This window comes from Apodemus sylvaticus, chromosome 5, assembly GCF_947179515.1.
Source record: "Apodemus sylvaticus chromosome 5, mApoSyl1.1, whole genome shotgun sequence".
In the NCBI taxonomy this organism is placed as follows: domain Eukaryota; kingdom Metazoa; phylum Chordata; class Mammalia; order Rodentia; family Muridae; genus Apodemus; species Apodemus sylvaticus.
The window spans coordinates 108,928,488-108,950,218 of NC_067476.1; the positions used below are offsets into that span (position 1 = coordinate 108,928,488).

At 39.5% G+C, this 21,731-nt stretch overlaps 2 protein-coding genes across 2 annotated transcripts in view; one reads left to right on the forward strand and one right to left on the reverse strand.

Moving 5' to 3' along the window:
* Fgf7 (fibroblast growth factor 7) overlaps window positions 1–15,396 on the forward strand; it is a 63,368-nt gene extending 47,972 nt beyond the window's left edge. The window contains exons 3-4 of the mRNA XM_052183494.1: window positions 13,255–13,358; window positions 14,364–15,396. Of these exons, the coding sequence (XP_052039454.1) occupies window positions 13,255–13,358; window positions 14,364–14,558 (299 nt within the window). The 3' untranslated portion in view covers window positions 14,559–15,396. The remainder of the gene's footprint in view (window positions 1–13,254; window positions 13,359–14,363) is intronic.
* Fam227b (family with sequence similarity 227 member B) overlaps window positions 1–21,731 on the reverse strand; it is a 155,868-nt gene that overhangs the window by 94,852 nt on the left and 39,285 nt on the right.

Sequence of the window (21,731 nt, forward strand, 5' to 3'; positions counted from 1 at the left end):
TTACCAAAATACCCTGATTTAAATTTTTTTAATTAAAAAGACAAAGTAGATAAGACCTCATCTGTAACAACACCTGGCATCCCAGAAAGAAATCACTGTCACCACCAAAGCCTAGCTAAGCTATCCCTTTAAGGTGAGTGAAGGGAGCCGAGATGCTGTTGTCTTAGTAATACCAGGAGTGTTAGTAGCAGACTCAGAGTGGAAACTGAGGGTGGGGAGAGAACAAAGAGGCCATGCTCTGCATCAAAGCGTGCAATGCTCGCCTCCAGCACGCGGGCTAGTTAGGGGCCATGGGAGCTACAGCTGAAGACATCAAAGAAGAACACGACGCAGGAAAACTGAGAAGTTTTGATTTTCATCTCTTTTAAAGATGTTAGCATTATGATGCAATGCATGTTAGAGAGGGAAATGGGGTTAAAGATTATATGTAAGGATTTTCTAAGTGATGTCAATGTATAATTCTCTTACATTGGGAAACATGAATAAACACCAAATCCTTTAAAATGAAAAATGCCAACATAATTGTATTTTAAAAGTTGAGGATTCTCTGAAAGTTTTTTTGGATCATAAATATTTTATTATTACTAAAAACAATTCTTTTATTCCCATGTTATAGCTGGAATGTGATTATAGACTCACATCACAACGTGAATTTGAGAACAGGATCCACAAAATCTCTATCATAGCACAATCCTTATCTCACTAAACCTTCCGACTCAGTCCAACCAAACGTTTACAAATTGGAAGTTATGTTTCACCTGAGAACATGCAAAAGAGGGGACACAAGGACTGTAAGAGCTGGACGGTGTGGAAGAGAAGCGGGGGACAGTCCTGAGACCGGGCCCAGGACTCAGAAATGTGCAGCAGCTGCAACTCCTTCCATAGGATGTGCACAGAACCACACCCCAAACATCCAGCCCCTAGTTGGGGAGATATTCATGGGCCCAACCCTGCCCAGGGGATTGGAAGGAAGTCGGCCGGGGTGGAACCAACTAATGACTTTTCAATGATCCCGTGGGTAGCTCTGCGCCCATGCCCACATGGAAGCCCTTAAGTAGGTTAAGCCTAGTGAGTCATGAACAAAATGAAAATGCATGAGCTTGACATGGGAACTGAGTGGAAGGCGGGGCTCTGGTGAGGGTGGGAGAGGATGACAGTGACAGCACATGACTAGAACATGTGACACTCCTTTAACTCAATGTCACTTACTCTCCAGTGAAAATACTACCCTCTTGCCTTCTCTTACATATCATTTTTCTCAAAATGACTGGAATTTAATGATTCTTGACTCAGTATCTTATGCTTTTTATCCTTGGATAACCATTGGGCATGGAAGTTGAGGGAATGGGCACAGCAAGAGGAATGAATTGACATGACAGATATAAGTGATCCTCTCGGTCAGGTATCAGTAGAATCTTTGCATTCCCTCTATTTGCTGGAAGCATCTAGATGAAGCACAAAAGGGGTAATGTCCCAGTGTTGTGTACAACAGTCTAGTGGACTAGTGAAACATGGGAACTGGGACCTGAGTACCAGGCAGGACCAGTGAGGAGGGCTGCTTCCAGGAGCCAACAGACAGATGTGTATGCTGGTGTTTCACATGTGTGTATGATACCTTCAGAGGTCAGACATAAAGGGTGCTGGAACTCCTGGCCTTGGAGCTGTAGCCAACTGTGAGCTGACATGTGGGTGAAGGGAATTGAACCTGGGTCCTCTGGAAGAACAGCCAGTGTCCTTAACCATTGAGCCATCTCTCCAGTCCTTTTGTAATATTCTTTATGAATGAAGACCTAGGCATTTTGCAGCCTCAAAACAAGCTAAGCAGTTTTTGATTCTAAAACAATTAACATAATCTTAGTTTGAAATAAAGAATTCAACCTGTCATTCCATTAATTTGGTATTTTTGTAGTTTAGAAAATAATGGTTTGAGTGTCTGCATAAACATCCAGTATGGCTGTCTGGCGATCAGACAGAGGAGATGATTCTGCTTCAGACTTACTTGTTATTTCATCATTTAGTCAAGACAGGATGACTTTCACTATTTTATAAATAGGTCCGTTCTCTGTCATGTGCAGTTAAATTTATAACCTTAATATGACTCTTGGCTAACAGTATTCTCAGTTAAATATAAACTAATCAAGTGTAAAACAACTTTATAACCCACTTTTAAACTTCGCATTGTGATAAATTTGACAATGTGTAGTTCATGTGTAGATAATCTTCATGTCAGCCAAGTCTCGGCCTAGAAATGAGGTCTGGCAGTGAGTGCGCCATAATTATTTCTTAACTAACTGGTGAGACAGTTGCCCAGCAGCCGGCATTGTTTGGGGGAAGGAAAACAGCTCTCCACACCTGCAGTGCTTTGCTCCTGCTGCGCTGCTTGCAAACAACAAGGTAAAACCCCACTGCCCTCCTGTCATTGAGAAGCTACAGACGTTAAAAGAAGAATCGAGCTAGCTTTTACAAAGCACATACGCACGCTCGTTACATCAGAGGCACGCTTTGTCATCTGTGGTACAATGATGTTCAAATTTTAATTTGCATCCATTTAATAAGCTTTTAATTGTGTAAAACTCACAGAAAGTATTTGGTGATTTATTTGTTCCTAACTCATGAGTTTTACAGTGTTAGAGAAAATTAAATTTCATGATTAGTTTGAGAGGGGCAATGAATTTTTTTCTTTATCCAAAGCTCTGAAATAATGAAGCAATGAAAATAATTGTAAGAAAGGTTGTGATGGCGTGTAAGGATGAGGTAAGCTAAAGGCCTCTTTCTGCGGGAACTGTGACCAGCAGCTCTTGGTCTCAGTCTAAGCCATGCTAAAATTCTGGTTTGAAGTGAATAATGTAGTGGGTGAACAGTCCGGGAGTCATTCTCGATGAGGAAGGGCAAAAGAAAGGCTGCCAGGTGGTGCGGGTGGACAGAGCCTTCACCTCTGAGAAGGGCTGACTGGAAAGGCTGATTCATTAGATCTACAACACCCAGAATCAGAGCTACTTATAATCACAACATGCTACATGAACAAGTAACTTACAACCAAAACACACTGACCCCCAACTGCATGATAAGTAAAGCAATGAGACAAAACAGTCCCTGAACAACTGAGCGTCGTCATACCTCTAAAGAAGGGACTGAAAACAGTCAACAAATAATGCTGGAAAATGAGATTGCTGTTTCCAAGAATCTAATATCAACTTTGGATCAAAACTCACCTTATAAATTCAAAGCATTTCCAGCTGAATTTAAGAAAATTTGAATTCTTGTTTGATATTCAAAACATAAGAAACAAACAAAACAAACAAAGAAAAACCTGGAAAAGAATATACTTGCAGCAGTGGGTTGAAAATTACTCTCAAACACAAAAACAATGTAATAAGTTGTCAAGAAGCACTAGTTACATGTTATTATAAAGTGCCAATCTTTAAAATAAGAACAACCAACGTGAGGTCTTGCCATGCTATCTAGCTAAGCTTCACATTGGCTTTCCTGTCCCAGTCTCCCGAGCAGCTGCGGTCACAGGCATGTACCCCTCCTGCTAGGTAAGAGAGTGACAGCCGTGGAGTGAATCCATCCAAGGAGGGGTTCGAGGCTGAGAAGGAGCAGCTGTCAGACTAGGGTAAGGGACGAAGTGCTAAGGTTTGCACCAGGCTTGAACCTGACATAACTTGCTCATTAGTGGCCTTGACAATCGAGGAGCAGTTAACCTTGATACTGATAAAAAGAAACCACATGCATTTTAATGAAGGGTGGACACTCTATCCATTGGGAAGGCTGGAGAAACTGTGTTCTTTTGGCTCCTAGACACCATGCCTACAGTCTATGAGAGTTACAAGTCCTTAAAAATGCATTTAGAGTTTTAAAATTAAGATATTAGCATTAAAGTTTAACTAGTCATTAGCAAATATTTAGCACATAAATGTTATGCTTGTTTCATTATTTATTAAATATAATAATTTTAATATTATTTGAAAACAGTAGTTTTCACTTTGTAAGAATTCTCAAGAATGCATAGTATCTGTGATCTGTATATCAAAGGGTAAGCTCAGTGATTTATTATAGAATGACTAATCTTTCAAAAGTAAGATTGCACAAAACCTTAAAATAATTCTATTGGGTAATATTCACATACTTAATATGATCCACTGTGTAGAGTAGTCTTGGGAAATAGAGCCATGAAGATCTTAAAGTAGCTCTGGTTAAGGGAATGCATTTATATTGTTTTGTTTTGTTTTGAGACAGGGTTTTTCTATATAGCCCTGGCTGTCCTGGAGATCACTCTGTAGACAGGCTGGCCTTGAACTCAGAAATCTGCCTGCCTCTGCCTCCCAAAAGGGAGTGTATTTAAAGGAGAATTTTCATAACCAGAAAAGAAAGAGATGAGGAAACACAGATGACCAGAGAAGGGAGGAGATAACTAAGTTGAATCAGCTGCTCTTTGAAGGTCCAACAGCAATAAACACACATATATGTTTAAAATGTAACTGGACAAAGCACATGCAAGATATGGCAATATAATCCTGAAGTATAGGATTTTCATGTCAAAAGGGACACTTGTTTAAAAACATCTTTGCTGTCTTCATAATTGTGTCCATGCTTAAAAAAAAAGCAGGATAAAACAAGTTATTAATAGCCGTATTCTTTAATTAAAACTGTCAGCCTAATGAAACAAAGACTGTTCACAGTTTATTATTTGTGTATGTAATTCACCATTTTGAAACCCAATAGTTTGAAATGCATTAGCAAAGTCTCAGGGCATTTAGAAGCACATTGACTATTTCTGCATACATGTGCATGAAGTTTCTATTTATAAACCACGTTTACAGAGGCTTATAAACTAGCCAGAGATATTCATAGCACGAATACTTGAGACTTACAACACACAAAGAAATTGTAACCAAAAACTCTAGGAGAGATAAAAATGGATCCAGGGAGACTGGCTTCAGACAGGAATCTGGCCCTGATACCACTTTACACTCTAGAATATTATTGAGTACAACAAAGAACTGTTGTGTAAGTGAAGTATAATTACATAAATTTAGGCCAAGGCATTGTGGAAAAAAATGAACAGTATAAAAAACAATCACAATAACGCCCAAGAGTCAGAATGACTTCAGTCATCAGGCAACTGTGCTTCTCAACTGAAATTCAAATCTAGCCTGATTCCTTCTAGGGGATCTCTAGTCTGACATTTTTCTTTTTCTTTTTCTTTCTTTTTTTAAAAAATTATTAATTATTTTTATACACTCCATATTTTATTCCCCACCCCCAAAAACCCCTGTCTACCTTCCAACTGTTCCACATCCCACATCTCCTCTCCTCCCCATGTCCTCACGAAGATGTCCTTACCCCCACCCCACTGGGGGCCTCTCTGGGGCCTCCAGTTTCTTGAGGGTTAGGTGCATCATCTCTGAATGAACGCAGACCTGGCAGCAGAAGGTCCAGCAACAGGCTCAAAGTGGGATCCAGCAAAAGGGAAGGAAGGTCTGAAGTCCTGACACTATTACTGAGGCTATGGAGCACTCACAAAAAGGGAGCTAGCATGACAGCATTCTGGATGACCCAACGAGCAGCTGAAAGAGTCAGATGCAGATATTTGTACTCAACCAATGGACAGAAGCAGTTGACCCCCCCACTGTTGAATTAGGGAAGGCTGAAAGAAGCTGAGGGCAACCCTGTAGGAGAACCAGCAATCTCAGTTAATCTGGACTCCTGGGATCTCTCAAACACTGGACCACCAAACAGGGAGCATACACTAGCTGATATGAGCCTCATACAGTAGCACACATACAGTAGAGGACTGCTGGGTCTGTGTTCATTCATTTTTCTTTTTTAAAAATATTTTATCACATTTATCTATTTATCTGTGTGTAGGGGGTGGGAACAAGGATGCCTTGTATGTGTATGCTGGTCAGAGGCATGCTGGGAGTTGGTTCTCTCCACCTTGGGATGGATGTCAGTTGGAGGTAAGAATCTGCCCTTGCTAAGTCATCTTTTTCACTCTCACACTGACATTCTTTAAATTACAAACCAGAAGGGTGGAATAGAATTGAAGATGCAGAAATGAACCCACAAAACTATGGTCACTTGATCTTTGACAAAGGAGCTAAAACCATCCAGAGGAAAAAGGACAGAATTTTCAACAAATGGTACTGGGTTCAACTGGTAGTCATTTTGTAGAAGAGAGCAAATTTATCCATTCTTATCTCCTTGTATAAAGTTCAAGTCCAAGTGGAATGAGGATCTCCACATAAAACCAGATACACTGAAACTAATAGAAAAGAAGAAGAAGAAGAGCCTTGAATAGATGGGCACAGGGGAAATTTTCTTGAACAGAATACTAATGGCTTATGCTATAAGATCAACAATAGACAAATGGGACCTCATAAAATTGCAAAACTTCTGGTAAGGCAAAGGACATTGTCAATAGGACAAAACAGCAACCAACAGATTGGGAAAAGATCTTTACCAATATCACATCCAATAGAGGGATAATATCCAATATATACAAAGAATTCAAGAAGTTAGACTCCAGAGAATCAAATAACCCTATTAAAAATGGGGAACAAAGCTAAGCAAAGAATTCTCAATCGAGGAATATCGAATGGCTGAGAAGTACCTAAAGAAATGTTCAACATCTTTAGTCATCAGGGAAATGCAAATCAAAACAACCCCAAGATTCCACCTCACACCAGTCAGAATGGCTAAGATCAAAACACAGGTGACAGCAGATGTTGGCGAGGATGTGGAGAAAGAGGAACACTCCTCCATTGTTGGTGGGATTCCAAGCTGGGACAACCACTCTGGAAATCAGTATGGTGGCTCCTCAGAAAATTGGACATAGTACTACCTTAGGACCCAGGTATATCACTCCTGGGCATATACCCAGAACATGCTCCAACAAATAACAAGGACAAATGCTAAACTATGCTCATAGCAGCCTTATTTATAATAGCCAGAAGCTGGAAAGAACCCAGATGTCCCTCAACAGAGGAATGGATACAGAAAAATGTGGTACATTTACACAATGGAATACTACTCAGCTATTAAAAACAGTAAACTCATGAAATTCTTAGGCAAATGGATGAAACTAGAAAATATCATTCTGAGTGAGGTAACCCAATCACAAAAGAACACACATGCTATACACTCACTGATAAGTGGATATTAGCCCAAAAGCTCAGAATATCCATGATACAATTCACAGACCACATGAAGCTCAAGAAGAAGAAAGATCAAAGTGTGGATGTTTCAGTCCTTCTTAGAAGGGGGAACAAAATACTCATGGGAGGAAATATGGAGACAAATTATGGAGCAGAGACTAAAGGAAAGGACATGAAGAGACTGCCCCACCTGGGCATCCATCCCAAATACAGTCACTAAATGCAGACACTATTGTAGATGCCAAGAAGTGGTTGCTGACAGAAGTCCGATATAGCTGTCTCCTATGAGGCTCTGCCAGAGTCTGACAAAAACAGAGCTGGATGCTCATAGCCAACCATTGGACTGAGCATGAGGTCCCCAGTGGAGGAGTTGGAAAAAGGACTGAAGGAGCTGAAGGCGTTTGCAACCCCATAGGAAGAACATCAGTATCAACCAACCAGAACTTCCATAGCTCCCAGGGACTCAGCCACTAAATAAGGAGTATCCATGGCTCCAGCTGCATATGTAGCAGAGGATGGCCTTTTTGGGTATCAATGGGAGGAGAGGTCCTTGGTCCTGTGAAGGCTTGATGCCCCAGTATAGGGGAATGCCAGGGCGGGGAGCCAGGAGTGGGTAAGTGGGTGGGTGGGTGGGGGAACACCCTCATAGAAGCAGGGGATGGGGAGATGTGATAGGGGCTGCCTGGGGGGTAACTGGGAAAGGGGATAATATTTGAAATGTAAATAAAAAAATCCAACAAACAAGAAGGGACTCTCCTTTGTTTTCTTTTTTATTGCCATTTTTAATGTATTAATCATTTGTTTACATTTCAAATGTTATCCTTTTTGTGGGTCTCCCCTCCAGGAATCCCCCAACCCTCCTCTTTGCCTCTAAGAGGGTGCTCGCCCAGTCCTGCCTCACCCCTTTAGCATCCCGTTCTCTGGGGCATAAAGCTTCTGCAGGACTAAGTGCCTCCCCTCCCACTGATGCCAGATGAGAGAGTCCTCTGCTCTTTATGTAGTGGGAGCCATAGCCTGGCCCATGTATACTCTTTGGTTGGTGGTTTAGTCCCTGAGAGCTCTAAGGGTCTCTGTTGTTTACAAATATAAGTTAAAATTCCTTAAGTTAGTATTCAGTTTTATTATTTATACTTCCTAGTTTAGATAGTTCTAATTGTGATTCTACAAATATGACATTTGAATTTTAACTTCCATGACCTTAAATATGCTGGTCTTTCTTCAACTGTACTGCATTCTCACCTTGTTTACACATTAACTTTATCCATCACTCGAGGCTTAATTTAAACTCTATCATTACTCAGATCCTTTTACCCTTTTTTACCACAGAAAACATTTCTTGGTTTTGAATTCCTATGAAATTGATTTTCCATTCCATGCATTTAAGTGATTGACATATGTTGCTGGGTATCATGTATTATCTTTGCAGAAAGAGAAAATCTGAAAATAAATTTTGATAGTCATTCTACTCATATCAAAGTATTTTGATGACTGCATAATTGATGTCATCAGCTTGCTTCTAAAATGTCACTGAATCTCATGTTGCACCCTGCACTTGAGAGATAAGCACACTTACAATTGTAATAGTGGTTTTCACATACTTAGAGAACTTGTGTTTTCTACATTTGCCAGTGCACATTTGCATTATGACCTTACTGTTTATGTATTACAAAAAGAAATAATTCATTTGATAGGCAGATCTTTATCTATCACCAAAGACAATATTCATAACAAACTAACTCCATATGCTTTGTGTATTCGGTACTAGGGTTCCACTATGTTTAATGTCTTGGAATGTTAGACACTTCCAACCACTGATGAAACAATATTTGAATTCATATTAGTTTGCTGTCCTGTACAATTACATGAATTTGACAAATGCATAATAAAATGTATCTGCTATTACAGTTCTATACAATAGTCCACTGATTAAAATTCCCTGCTTTCACATCAATGATCATGTAAGGGTCTTGTTGTGTTGCTGTTGTATTTGCTTGCTTGTTTGTTTGTTTGTTTGTTTGTGGCCTGATGTTTGAGTTCTAAAAACACTAAACAACATTCCAGTGTGTGTGTGTAGCACAGTTGAACTATTCATCCCCTCTTGAACACTTTGGTTGTTTCTCATTTCTAGCTCTTAGTAAGTAAAGCTGATTTGGACATCCATGTTCAGATTGCCGTGTGAACATGTCTTCCACTCAGTAGAGTAAGTTTTTTGGCATACAGCAGCTGTGTGTTCAGTTTCTAGGAAACCGCCCAAGTGCCTTCCACGTTGGCTGCACTCTGCGTTCCCACTACCCAGGGGGAGTGTGGGCTGGGCTGCATCTTTGCCAGTGGTGTGCATGAGCTGTCCGGCTTGGTCCTGCCAAGGGCTGTGAGGAGGCCCTCCAGACTGTTCGTTCTCTAGTGACAGGACGTGCCACCTTTCCTCACAGCTGCTCTTTTGCTATCATTTCTTCAGATCGCTTATCTACTTTTAATGATTTTATTATCATATTTTTTGTTTAAACTTCTTTGTTCTTTTAGAGACTTTAAATATCATTTTGCAAGCATGTATTTAAATAATAAAACTTATTATTAAATCAAATCTATACCCTTAAATGTAATGTAAATATTCAGTTGTTAAGATTTCTTGCTCAAGACAATCTTGACAGAATATCATAAAAGTTCATTATTTAGCATTAGAATTGTGTTTTTCATTGTTTATTTTAGTTCTTAGTTTTAATGTGTGTAAAAGATGTGCAAAAGGTACACTGGATCAAAGATAAAATCAAATGGTTTAATGAAACCTAACCATCAAACTATTTTTTCATTTTTGAAATATGTATTATTTTATTTATATTTATATGTGCTTCCCTTGAAACCTTTCAGCATAATGCTTTAAAAAGTGTTAGGGAATATATATTAATTCACTGGAGTAGGACAGGTTTCCATGTAACTATTGGAAATAGTTTCGAAAAGGGAAGTTAAAGTTCTCTCAGTCGTGAAGTTACTGACAACAACAGGGAGAATATGGTCAATATGGAGAGTGCGGGATTAAAGGAGTATTTATAATTCTACAAGCAGATAGTGGGAGAATTTTGTGTAAGTATAGCAACTGATCCCACAAGATTAAACTGGCAAAAAGGTGGAATGGTGGAATTTTGGAAATAGAAACGCCATTAGTGTGCAAGCTAGACACCTAAATAATGAACCCATGCTGTTGTGCTGAGGGTGTTATTGGCTAGGTTAATGGGTGACATACATTATATATTGTCCTAATTTTTATCTTTCATTCTGTCCCTCTCTCATCATGTTAAAGGTTTGTTGCATCTATGCAATGTAATGTGCTTCATCTCATTGGGTTAACTTGCAAACAGAAATATAGATCCACAGAAAGATACCATCTTATATTTGCCTTATATAAGAAAGCACATATACCTTTTATTTATTGTATATTAAAATGTCAAGAACAATTAAGTTATTCTGGTAGATAAAATATCTGTAAGTTATGTTTTTATATGTTCTAAAAATCTCTCAAACTCTTGTTTTAGGGTAGAGGTAAAATTCTGTAAGTTTGGACAGTTAAGGATTCCACGGGTTTTTATAGCTATTGGAAAGACCAGCATCCCCACTCTGCCTAGGCACAAACACGTGACTGCGTTCATGTTTCCATTTCCTGGTTTCTGGATTTCAAAGGGCCCAGCAGACAGGGTGTAACAAACCAGACAATCAGGGTTGTTTCCCCATCATGCTTCTTAATGCTATCCACCAAATGACTTTAGGTCTGTTCATTTCCTGGTTTGAAAAATCCCTCTTATTTTTTATTGTCAGGCAATTAAAAATACAAGTACTTAGCCAGTTAAAGCATATTTTCATCCCATTTGAAGCAAACAAACAAACAAACAAAAAACCAAACAAAAAACCCTACCATTCTTTTTTGTATCTTTTATTCTGATAAGATTAACAATGTTTACCTCTTATTGGTGTCAAAGAGCAACAACAGCAAAAAAGTAGACAAGGGACATTCCAGGGCAGGGGAGGGGGATAGAGGAGCTTCTGGGGACAAGGTGATATGACTGGTCCCAAAAGGCAGAGTCCACCTATCACAGACCACTAACTGTCATTCAGCAGCTAGGTTTTCCTATGAAGGGACACCCTGCCGTCATTGAGGATTCATCCTCTAATTCCAGCTGATCAGTGATCACTTTCTTCAATGTTCCCCATGGCAGGAGTGCCAGTTTATCCCCACAGGACTCTGTTGATCACACTGCTTCTCTTGGCACCTTCTTTAGAGAAAATGCAGTTGTTACATAAGAGCCTAAGGCGGTTGCTTGTCTCTGGATGGAGCCTGGCCTGGCGGTGGCTCTCAGGGAAGAGCTGTTGACTGCTATGTGACTGTGTCAGCATCAGCACGGTACCCTGCCATGAACTTGCCAATGATGTGTAAAGTTTCCAGAGCCTCTTCAGGCCAGTGGTCTCCAGAAAGCTTTCTTGTCTTACAAGTAAGGTGTTTCTACAAGAGTGCTTTCTGTTTCAAGTTCTTAATTTGTTTCCTAAAATCACAGGATTTAATGCATTTAATAACACTTCACAAATACTTCTAATACACATTCCTTTGCCTTTGCTTCTTTGTTTTGGCTGTGCTGCTGTACGAGGTACCTCTCTGACTACTGCTGTTCATACACATGACAAATCCTGACTAGGTACGATTATACTCCCTTCCCCCACCCCACTCCTCCCAGATCCTCTCCACCTGCCCACCCACCCACTCCATGTCCTTTTTCTCTTTTAAAAACAGACAAAACAAACAAAACCAAGAAACACACAAACAAATCCTCCACAAACCCAAACCCACAACCCCCAAAATATCCCTGCATAAGACCAATAGGACAAAACAAGCAAACAAATCAAACAAACAAACAAAAAACCAAAGCAAAATAAGATAAAATGTCTACAAAAATACCACTGGATTATTTTGTGTTGGCCAACTACTCCGGGGTGTGGGGTTTGTATACCTAGTGAGGCTTCATTGGCAATGGGTATCAATTACAGATAGCTTGTTAGTTAGGGGGTGGGAGGCCATGTGTATTTCCTGCCTCCTAGTTGCTGAGAATCCATCTGACTTACCTGTGCAGGCCCTGAGCACAGGCTCTGTGAGTTCATATGAGTATCAGGCCTGATGTGTCGAGAAGACACTATTGCTTTGGAGTCATTCATCCCCTCTGGTTCTTACAGTCTTCCTACATCTTCATCACAGATCCTTGGGCCCTGAAGGGAGGCCTTTGATGAAGTGTTCCAAAGGCTCTCACTTCCTGCTCATTGCCCTGTAGTGATCTCTGCAGTTTCCACCTACTGTGAGAAGCTTCCCTGCTGCTATCTAAGCAAGGCTCTGATCCTCTATATCATATAGAATAGGAGAGAATACTTGGCTAACATTGTAAAGTACCTATTTTGTAAAATAAATTCCATGAAGATGAAAAAGTTAACTACAAAGTATACAATTTTATATTAATATGATTTTTATAATTAAATTTTAAATCATTTCTGTGCACTAAAACATTGAGTTTGAAACAATCATTTTAAAAGGTTCTACTGGCCATACTTTATAATTGTTTTAAGTTGTAATTTTAAAGATACTCATTTTCAGTGAAGTCAAGAACTGCTTATCAGTAATAATTTTAAGACAACTAAAGCCACCGGAGGAGCAACGCTGTTAGGTGTATCCTTCCTTTTTTGTATTTTGCCACTTAGTAGCTGTCAGGCTTTGGTAGATTATTTACTTCTGTGTATTCTCAGTATCCTCATCAGTGAAGTCACTGTAGCAAGTATGCCTGCCCTACAGTGTGGGTAATAACTGAATGAATTCATACACAGACGGGACACTTGTATGGTGTGAATTCAGCACATATTAGCTACATTGTCACTATGGTAGACGTGAAGTATCGTTCTAGAGGATAAGAACATGTAACTATTGTTCTGTAAGCAGATGTCCTCCATGCAACAAAAAGTTATGTTTGCAGCTCTGTGTTTCATGATTACTCTGCTGTTTGTGACTGTGTGTTAGGGAAGTATGCCCAGATTACTGAATAATGATATACGTTTGTGTAATTCCTTGCAGACATCATGGAAATCAGGACCGTGGCAGTTGGAATCGTGGCAATCAAAGGGGTGGAAAGTGAATACTATCTTGCCATGAACAAGGAAGGGAAACTCTATGCAAAGGTATTAATAATTGATAATAGTTGTTATTCAAACCTACTCTGTCAAAAATTATCTACCTTTCTGAAAACTGGAATTAATTTTATTCCACTGATACAGGTTGCATATTCCATTAAAACACTCTTTACTCCAGCACTAAGGCAACATATTTTCTGTATGACCTGAGATTATTTTTAAGCCACTTGGATGTTAGATTCTGCATCTGTAAGATGACTTGGAATGACTGATCTCTAGGGCTCCTTCCAATTCTAAATCCCTCATGCACTACTGAGACCTGGAACCTAAAATTTCCATCTCTGAGTACTAAAGCTCTTTTTGTTAGAATTCACCCAATTTTCACATTGCTGACATGAAAATTCTTGGGAAAAATTTTGAATTATTCAGTTCATTTATCAACATCAGTCTCCTAACATGTGCTTTGAACTTTAAGCATTCACATTATTTCCACTTTAGCACGATGGGAAATATCTATTGAAGCAAAGGTCATTTTCCTTTGTATCCTTGTAGCTCTGCATAATGCCTACACAGGCAAACTACAGAAAAGAGGCCCAGTCAAATGCGCACACATTGCTGCATGGACAGGCAAACCAAGTAACTCTTCACTTTTGTTACAATAGAGGGCAATAGTGGAAAAGGAAGTAAAGTTTATTAAATAGTCCCTCACCTGCAGGAGGTAGAAGTTACCCCCTCTACAGTAAATATCTGGTGGGGAGAAAATGAAGAGATTTGGGGACCCCAACATTAAAGAGTACAAATTTACCGCCCACAAGGACATAACTAAATATGTTTTATATTATTGTTTTTTGTTAAACTTAAGATGCTTTCGGCCTATGGCAAAAATGCCATAAGTAAAGCCACCAAACCCTATCAGGTCTGCACAGCCGAGGCTAGCCATGAATCACTTGAGCGTCGCCCCTGCCGCCATCTGCTCACCACTAATCAGGCCCTCCTCCAGAACTCGCTTTAATAACTGTGTTTGTTTGTTTGTTTTTGGCTTGTTTTTATCAGAAAGAATGCAATGAGGATTGCAACTTCAAAGAACTGATTCTGGAAAACCATTATAACACCTATGCATCAGCTAAATGGACACACAGCGGAGGGGAAATGTTCATTGCCTTAAACCAAAAGGGGCTTCCTGTCAAAGGGAAGAAAACGAAGAAAGAACAAAAAACAGCCCATTTTCTTCCAATGGCAATAACCTAAGCATACATGGTATTTGAGAAACCAGTTTCATTCAGCAGGGAGATTTCTTTCCAGTGGACCTTTCTTCTTCCTTTCTCTCTCTCTCTCTCTCTCTCTCTCTCTCTCTCTCTCTCTCTCTCTCTCTCTCTCTCAGTAACCAAGAAAGGCTGGAAAACTACTGAAAAACTGATCAAGCTGGACTTGCGCATTTTTGTTTATTTTAAAAGACTGCATTAAAGAAAGATTTGAAGAATATACACAAAAACCAGATTTAGTAAAAGTTGTAAAAAGTTGTAAAAGTGGTTGTACAATCATGACGTTAGTAACGTGATATTTTTCTTAAATTAATTTACCCTTAAGAGTATGTTAGATTTGACTATCTGATAATGAATATTTAATATCACTATCTGCTTATAAAATGGCTGCTATAATAATATTAATAATGCAGATGATGTTATATAAAGTATGTCAGACCTAAAGGCTGCTGGGATGCTTTGTCAGATGACCAAGCCCCACACAACTGTAGACGATGAGCAGTGTTTGAAAGCTTTCCAGTAAGAACTATAATCCACTTCAGCTCTAGTCAGAAAAATGAATGTTCTCAACATTTTATCATAGAATAGAATCTATAGGTGGTTTTACAAAATCACAGGCTTGAAACATGCCTGTACTGATTAACATGAAAAAAATCCATTCAAATTGAAAAGGTATTGCTAACAGGATGTTTTAAAATCTGTACATAAAATAGCAATAATGATGATAATATTGTATGTCATCTCACCACAAAATAATATTTTATAATCCCTTAAAATAAATTTCAGAAATCTTTACATTTTTTTCAAGGAAATCTATCTTTTGTATAATTCACATTTGGGAACATTAGTAATGCTCTTCCCACAAATAATCATGCTTATTTCCTCTCTGTGATTACAGCATTAAACTCTACTTTAAGTTGTATTTGAATTTTACTGTTTTGTTATTTAAGTTTATGTTATTTATAAAGAAAAAACCTTAAGAAGCTGTATCTGTTTCATATGCTTTTAATTTCAAGGGAGCAGCAACCCCGCCTGGCTGCACTGCAGATGTCTCCTCCCCTAGCGGCTGACACCATGTCTAGCAAACAACACTTGGCTAACAAGTGCTGGATGGCAGACAAAAATGACAGCCTGCAGCCATGCTTACAATAGATGTCTCATAGCGAACGGTACAAATATGTGGGAGAGACTTTACACAACACTCATGCCAATGAATTTGGATCGTATAAGTATTTAGGGAGAATGTATTTTTGAAAATAGGCATATTTAAAGTTAGCAATTTGATAATCTTCAGAAGTTTCTGCCATACAAAATATACCGACATTGAAATGGCAAGAGTAGAACTGCAATGGAGGTTGTAGTCAGGGTTTGGGGCCTCAAACACCTTGAGGTTTTAGGTCAGGCCATACACACACACACACATACACACACACACACACACACATACACACACACACACACACACGTGTGTGTGTGTGTGTGTGTATGTGTGTGTGTGTGAATCTATTCAATAACATTTTCCAAGGAAAAGGTGAAATGCAATTATTCTTACTTAAAGTTTAAAAACTCAGAGCAAAGCATAATCACACAGAAGCTTAAACATAAGTAGTAACCATACATAGGAGGTGGCTCCAGTTACCACCCAATTAGTTACTAAGACAAAAGCCATTAGAATATTGAGCTTGAATTAGACAGAACCAATATTGAGTAGCAAAGCCATTCTTAGTGATATGGCATGTACAAAATCTGCCCACAAACATTAACCTTTTTAAAAACCTGTTTGTTATTTTTAAATTATGTACCTATGTGTGTGTCTTTATGGGTATGTAAATATGATTGTGGGTAGTCATGGAGTTCAGCAGAGGGTTCTAGGAACTGAACTTGGGTCCCTTTCAAGAGCAGCAGGTGCTCTTAACTGACAACCCATCTCACCTGGCCTAGCACTTATTTTTAACACGTAAATTAAAAGAAAAACTGCTTTAGTCACATTTAGAATTCTAGAGTCTTAAAGGTCTGTAAGGCCTTTGTCCTTCTCCTCCTTCACGTGAGTACACTGAGGTGGCACACAATGGGCGCTGGACGAGTGTCCTGCAGTCTGTCACTGCGCTGTGTCTTATTCTCAGCTTGTCAATGATCTCCTTGTTTTGCTTGATTTTAATTTTTGTCAAGATTCACTAAGTACATAATGATAACATTATGACTTGACTCTAAAGGAGAAAGGAATGTGATTTCCAATTCTGATTCCTAAGCAACTTTTATGTGAACTTCTTTATAAATGAAAAGTATCACATAAGACATTTTCATAATCAGAGTTTTCCTTTCTAAAGTGTTCTTTAAAAAGAAAACATATCAACTCGTAGGTTTCCCCAAACTGGTAAAGGACTAAGTAAAAGAATATGACTTGTTAACACGATAAGCAGAATGATACTTTCAGTGCGAGTGAACTAAAACCCTCTGACAGACAAGCTATAATGTAGACCACTGACCTTTGAGTTGTTATAAGTTCAGCTCAGATATGAAAGAGAAGGCAGGTTAGAGGTTCTATCACTTAGAGGGTTTCTTTCTACTTTCTAGGGTGTTAAAAACATGAAGAGTGATTATGGAGATAGTCCGATTCATGATCCCCAAATGTTCAGCTATAGTGAGAATGAAATCCTAAGACATCATATAAAGATAGCTTTCCAAGCTGTCCCTGCTGAGCCTGGTGATGAGGACACAAGAGAGCCTCACAGGGTGTTATCATGGGAGAGCAGGCCCCACCCCCACAAGCTGCAGCAGTCAGGAGAGCTGGTCCTGGCTTTGGTGGCCTGGGTGCAGGTGAGCTGGCCCTCAAGTCACAAAAGCAGAAGAGCTAGCCTTGCTCCTTGACAGCTGCAGCACTGGTGAGCTAGCTGAGGCAGTTCTGGGGAGCTCACCCTGGTGGTGTGATGGTGGGTTCCGGAGAACTGCCAGGCCAACCAGCTCAGCTACCACCCAGGCCCAGATCCAGAGCTTTGAGTTGGCCCACTCCAACATCTACCTCATGTATGAACTGCTGGAGCACGTGAAGGGGCCACTCCTGCAGATCCAAAGCTGCAGGATCTCCATGACACAGGGCAACCACAGGAGATCCGAGAGGAGTCCTGGTAAGGATCCAGTACCGATGGTGCAACAGAAGCCAGAGGCCTCAGACCAAGCCAATGACTCACATCAGTGAACATTAACAAGTAAAGATGTGCAGACAAAAAGGGACACTGTGAATACACTGTGACACTCTGCAACTTCCATGACAGTATTTTGGGTTTGGTTTTTATTATTTCTTTTTATTTTCTTTTGGAGGGAAGGTTGCAAGGGCAGAAGGGATGGGGAGATGAGTGGGACTGGAGAAGATGATGTGAAATTCACAAAGAACAAATACAAAGTAAAAGAAAAAAAGATATCTCCCAAAGACAGAAAAATTTACATTTAAATTTAAAATCTGTTTTCTTGCAATTCATATGAGTTTTGTCTTTTATTCTTGTAATACTTGTATTTGCTTTAGTGTGAAGATGTCTCCAGCTGACGTCAGTGAACCAAACTGAAGTTTTCAGTGGCTATCTGAACTTACGGCGAAGCTTCACTTTCACCCTTACGCCGTGTCACATAGATGAGACAAATGATTTTCTATCTTTCATAGTCCAACTTCACATACAAATAATACAGGCATAAACAAACAAAAATTAAGCTAAGATCATTTTATAAAAGTGTGATCTTAAAAATATTTAACACCTAATGCAGATGGTTATTAGTGAGTCAAAATACTTCATTGATCCTTAATGCTGGGGAGAGACAGAGAGAGGCAGATTCCTGGTGCCTTCCTGCCAGCCAATCTGGCCAACAGGTGAGCTACAGTCCCAGAGAGAGACCCAGTCTCAAAAAATAAGGTGGAGAGTGCTACAGGAAGACACTCAACCTTGGGCTTCTGAGTGTGTGTGTGTGTGTGTGTGAGAGAGAGAGAGTGTGTGAGTGTGTGTGTACCTGACATGGACCTATATGAATAACTGATTATTGTCATGTGTGGCCATTTTAAAGATAACCTTAAAGCAGATGGTTAGTGTTCTTAGAATGTTCCTACCATGGAACAGCTTGTTACTGCTTCCCATGTCACTGTCAGTGATACTGGCAGGTTACTCTTTGCTTACTCTACCACAGTCAACAAAATTCCAGTATTCAGAGACTTTTGCTCTCCAATTCTGAAAATTTTTATTGATTTATTTTTCTTTGAATTGAGACTTGACAGTAAGCAAGAAATAATAAAATCCTACTATCTTACCAACACTGCAACTTCTTTATAAAGCAATACCTCCCGAGGAGCCAGGTAATTACTCTCATGAGAAGACGTCTCCTAGTTTCCCATTTGCTTCTTGGCTGTGACAGTCCTATTTCCCAAACCACCACCCTGAGCGTTCTGAAAGTTTATGCCATCATATGAACAGGAATTATTCCTTTTTCTGTCTAGATGCAGCTATGTATTAGTTATTGTGGTGTATAACATGAAAATTTAATAACCTAACACAACAGTTCTTTTGCTTTATAATTATCCAGGTGCCCTGTCTGTAGGCCCTCATAAAGTTGTAATCAGGGTATTAACCAGAGAAGCCACTGATCTCAACACTCAGCCCTGAGGGACATCAGAACTACCCTTCACTGGCTGCAGCTGCAAACATCAGCTCCCCATTACAGTCTTTTCATAGCGCTGTTTCTCAAAAGAAGTTTATTTCCTACAAATCAGTGAATCTGAGAATAAAATTTCCCGAATGGAAGCCATAGTTTTAAGAAATAATCTCCAGTAGATCCTGTTCCCTAATGCGGCCACCTTGTCTGGCCTCAATTGGAGAGAATACACCTAGTCCTGCAGTGACTTGATGTGCTGGGGTGGGGTGGTGGTGGTGAGTGATACCCACATTCTCCAAAGGAGAAGGGGAGTGAGGAATGGGGGGAGGATCTGTATGGGGGAGAAGATAGGGGTGAATATTGGGATGTACAGTGAATAAATAAATAAATTTAATAATAATCTTCAGCATGATGTTACTTCTGTACATACACAAGGGGAGGTATTAACCCTGCAGAACACACTAGAAAGAAAGACCATTGTGAAGTGTCTATTGCAAGTCATTCATCAGATGACCACTTAAGGCTTTACCATAAACCCACATGTTTTACAGCCTAATAAGACCAATTCAAGGCATTCATTGAGAAACAGATGAAACTGGCATATTTTCTGTGGAAAATTGGTCCTTTCTGTCAGAGGAAAATGAGAGAAGACTTGGATCATAACTGCTTTTGTTAGCCTGCATTGTGCCTTCTGAGGTTTCTAACATGGAGGGAACTGACAATGGTACTTGGCCTCCACAGAAGGACATCATCGTGTCTTGAGACTCAACCTGAAAATAACTCTCCTCTTAACTTCACTACCTTAAGAGAGTAAGATCATAGATGTCATTTGAATTTCATTTAAAGCATTAAGAATTCTGTCCCAGAGGGCAGAGGTGCTTAAGCACTCATAGTTGTCCATGACCTTCTAAGTCACTGGTTCTCTGCTCCTTTGGGGTGGAAGGACCCTTTCCCAGGGCTCACCTATGACCATCAAAAATACAGAGATTTAAATTATGATTCATAACAGTAGCAAAATTACAGTTATGATGTAGCAACAAAAGTTTTATGGTTGTTGGTCACCACATGAGCAACTGTGTTAAAGGGTCACAGCATTAGGAAGGTTGAGAACCACTGTCCTAAACTAAACAAAATCTAAAAAGGACCAAAAGCTATTGATTTCCAGCAGGATGCACACTGGAATCACCTCCAGGAGTTACTTTTCCTCTTAAAACAATGAGGCACAGGCTTTCTCTCAAGTCAGCTCTATAAGTGAGTATAGATTGGGGTATGCCATTTTTATATTCCCCAGAAATCTCTAATGCTCTTGTTGCAATGAGAACTAGCAAGACAAGTGGAAAAAAACAAAGCAAACTCCTTTCTAACCTCATCCTGGCTCCTTATCTCCTCCTTAACACAGTAACAAGTCTTACTACTTGCCAACCCAGGTTCCCACCATGTTTCTATTTACAATTAGCACTAGAAGGAACACAAATGTGAGAAAGTGCTGTCATCATTCTGACAATGAAATTATTATGGAATATAAGGTGCATAAAAGTCCATTCTCTAAACAATCATGCATTAGATACAATAAAATCCCTCTTTTCAAATTTGTGATTGGTTTCCACATCACACAGAATACAATCTTAAGGATTGTACATGAAGCCCAGTGGCAGTGGAACAAAGGTAACTTGGTGAAAACTTTGCTGTTGGTTCAGCAGGACAAGACAACAGGCAAAACACTATAAACCCATAAGCATATGTTCAGATTGCTGAGCAGAAACTGTCAAGTTCATTAAAAATACCCAAAATGGTATTTTTACCCAAAAATAGGTTGGGACTCCTGAATCCAAATTGATGCATCTTTTCCAAGATTAGGGGTGTCTTGGGTCATTGTTTCACACATATATTATACTTTCCCTCTTCTGAGACCCCAAGACTCAGATATTTGTTTGTGTAATGGTGCCCACAAGTCTCAGGTTTTGGTTTTTATGTTCTTTGTCTTTCCTATTTTTCCTTCTACTTTCTCTTTTTCTTTCATCTGATTGGAATATTCAGAAAAGCTGTCTTTAAGTGCAACTTTTTTTTTTCCTGCCTTAGACCGCTGTTAAGTCTTTCAGCTGTATTTTCATTTGGCTGGTTAAGTCCTTCAGTTCAAGGTTTCTATTTGGTTCTTCTCCATGCTAACTCCGGAGATCTCTCATTCTTTTTTTTTATTCTATATATTTTTTATTTACATTTCAAATGATTTCCCCTTTTCTGGCCCCCAGCACCCGGAAAGTCCCATAAACTCTCTTCCCTCCCCCCTTTTCTCCCATCCACCCCTTCCCACTTCCCTGTTCTGGTTTTGCCCTATACTACTACACTGAGTCTTTCCAGAACCAGGGGCCACTCCTCCGTTCTTCTTGGATATCATTTAATATGTGGATTACGTTTTGGGCATTCCAATTTTCTAGGCTAATATCCACTCATTAGTGAGTGCATACCATGATTGATCTTTTGAGACTGGGTTACCTCACTTAGTATGATGTTATACAGCTCCATCCAT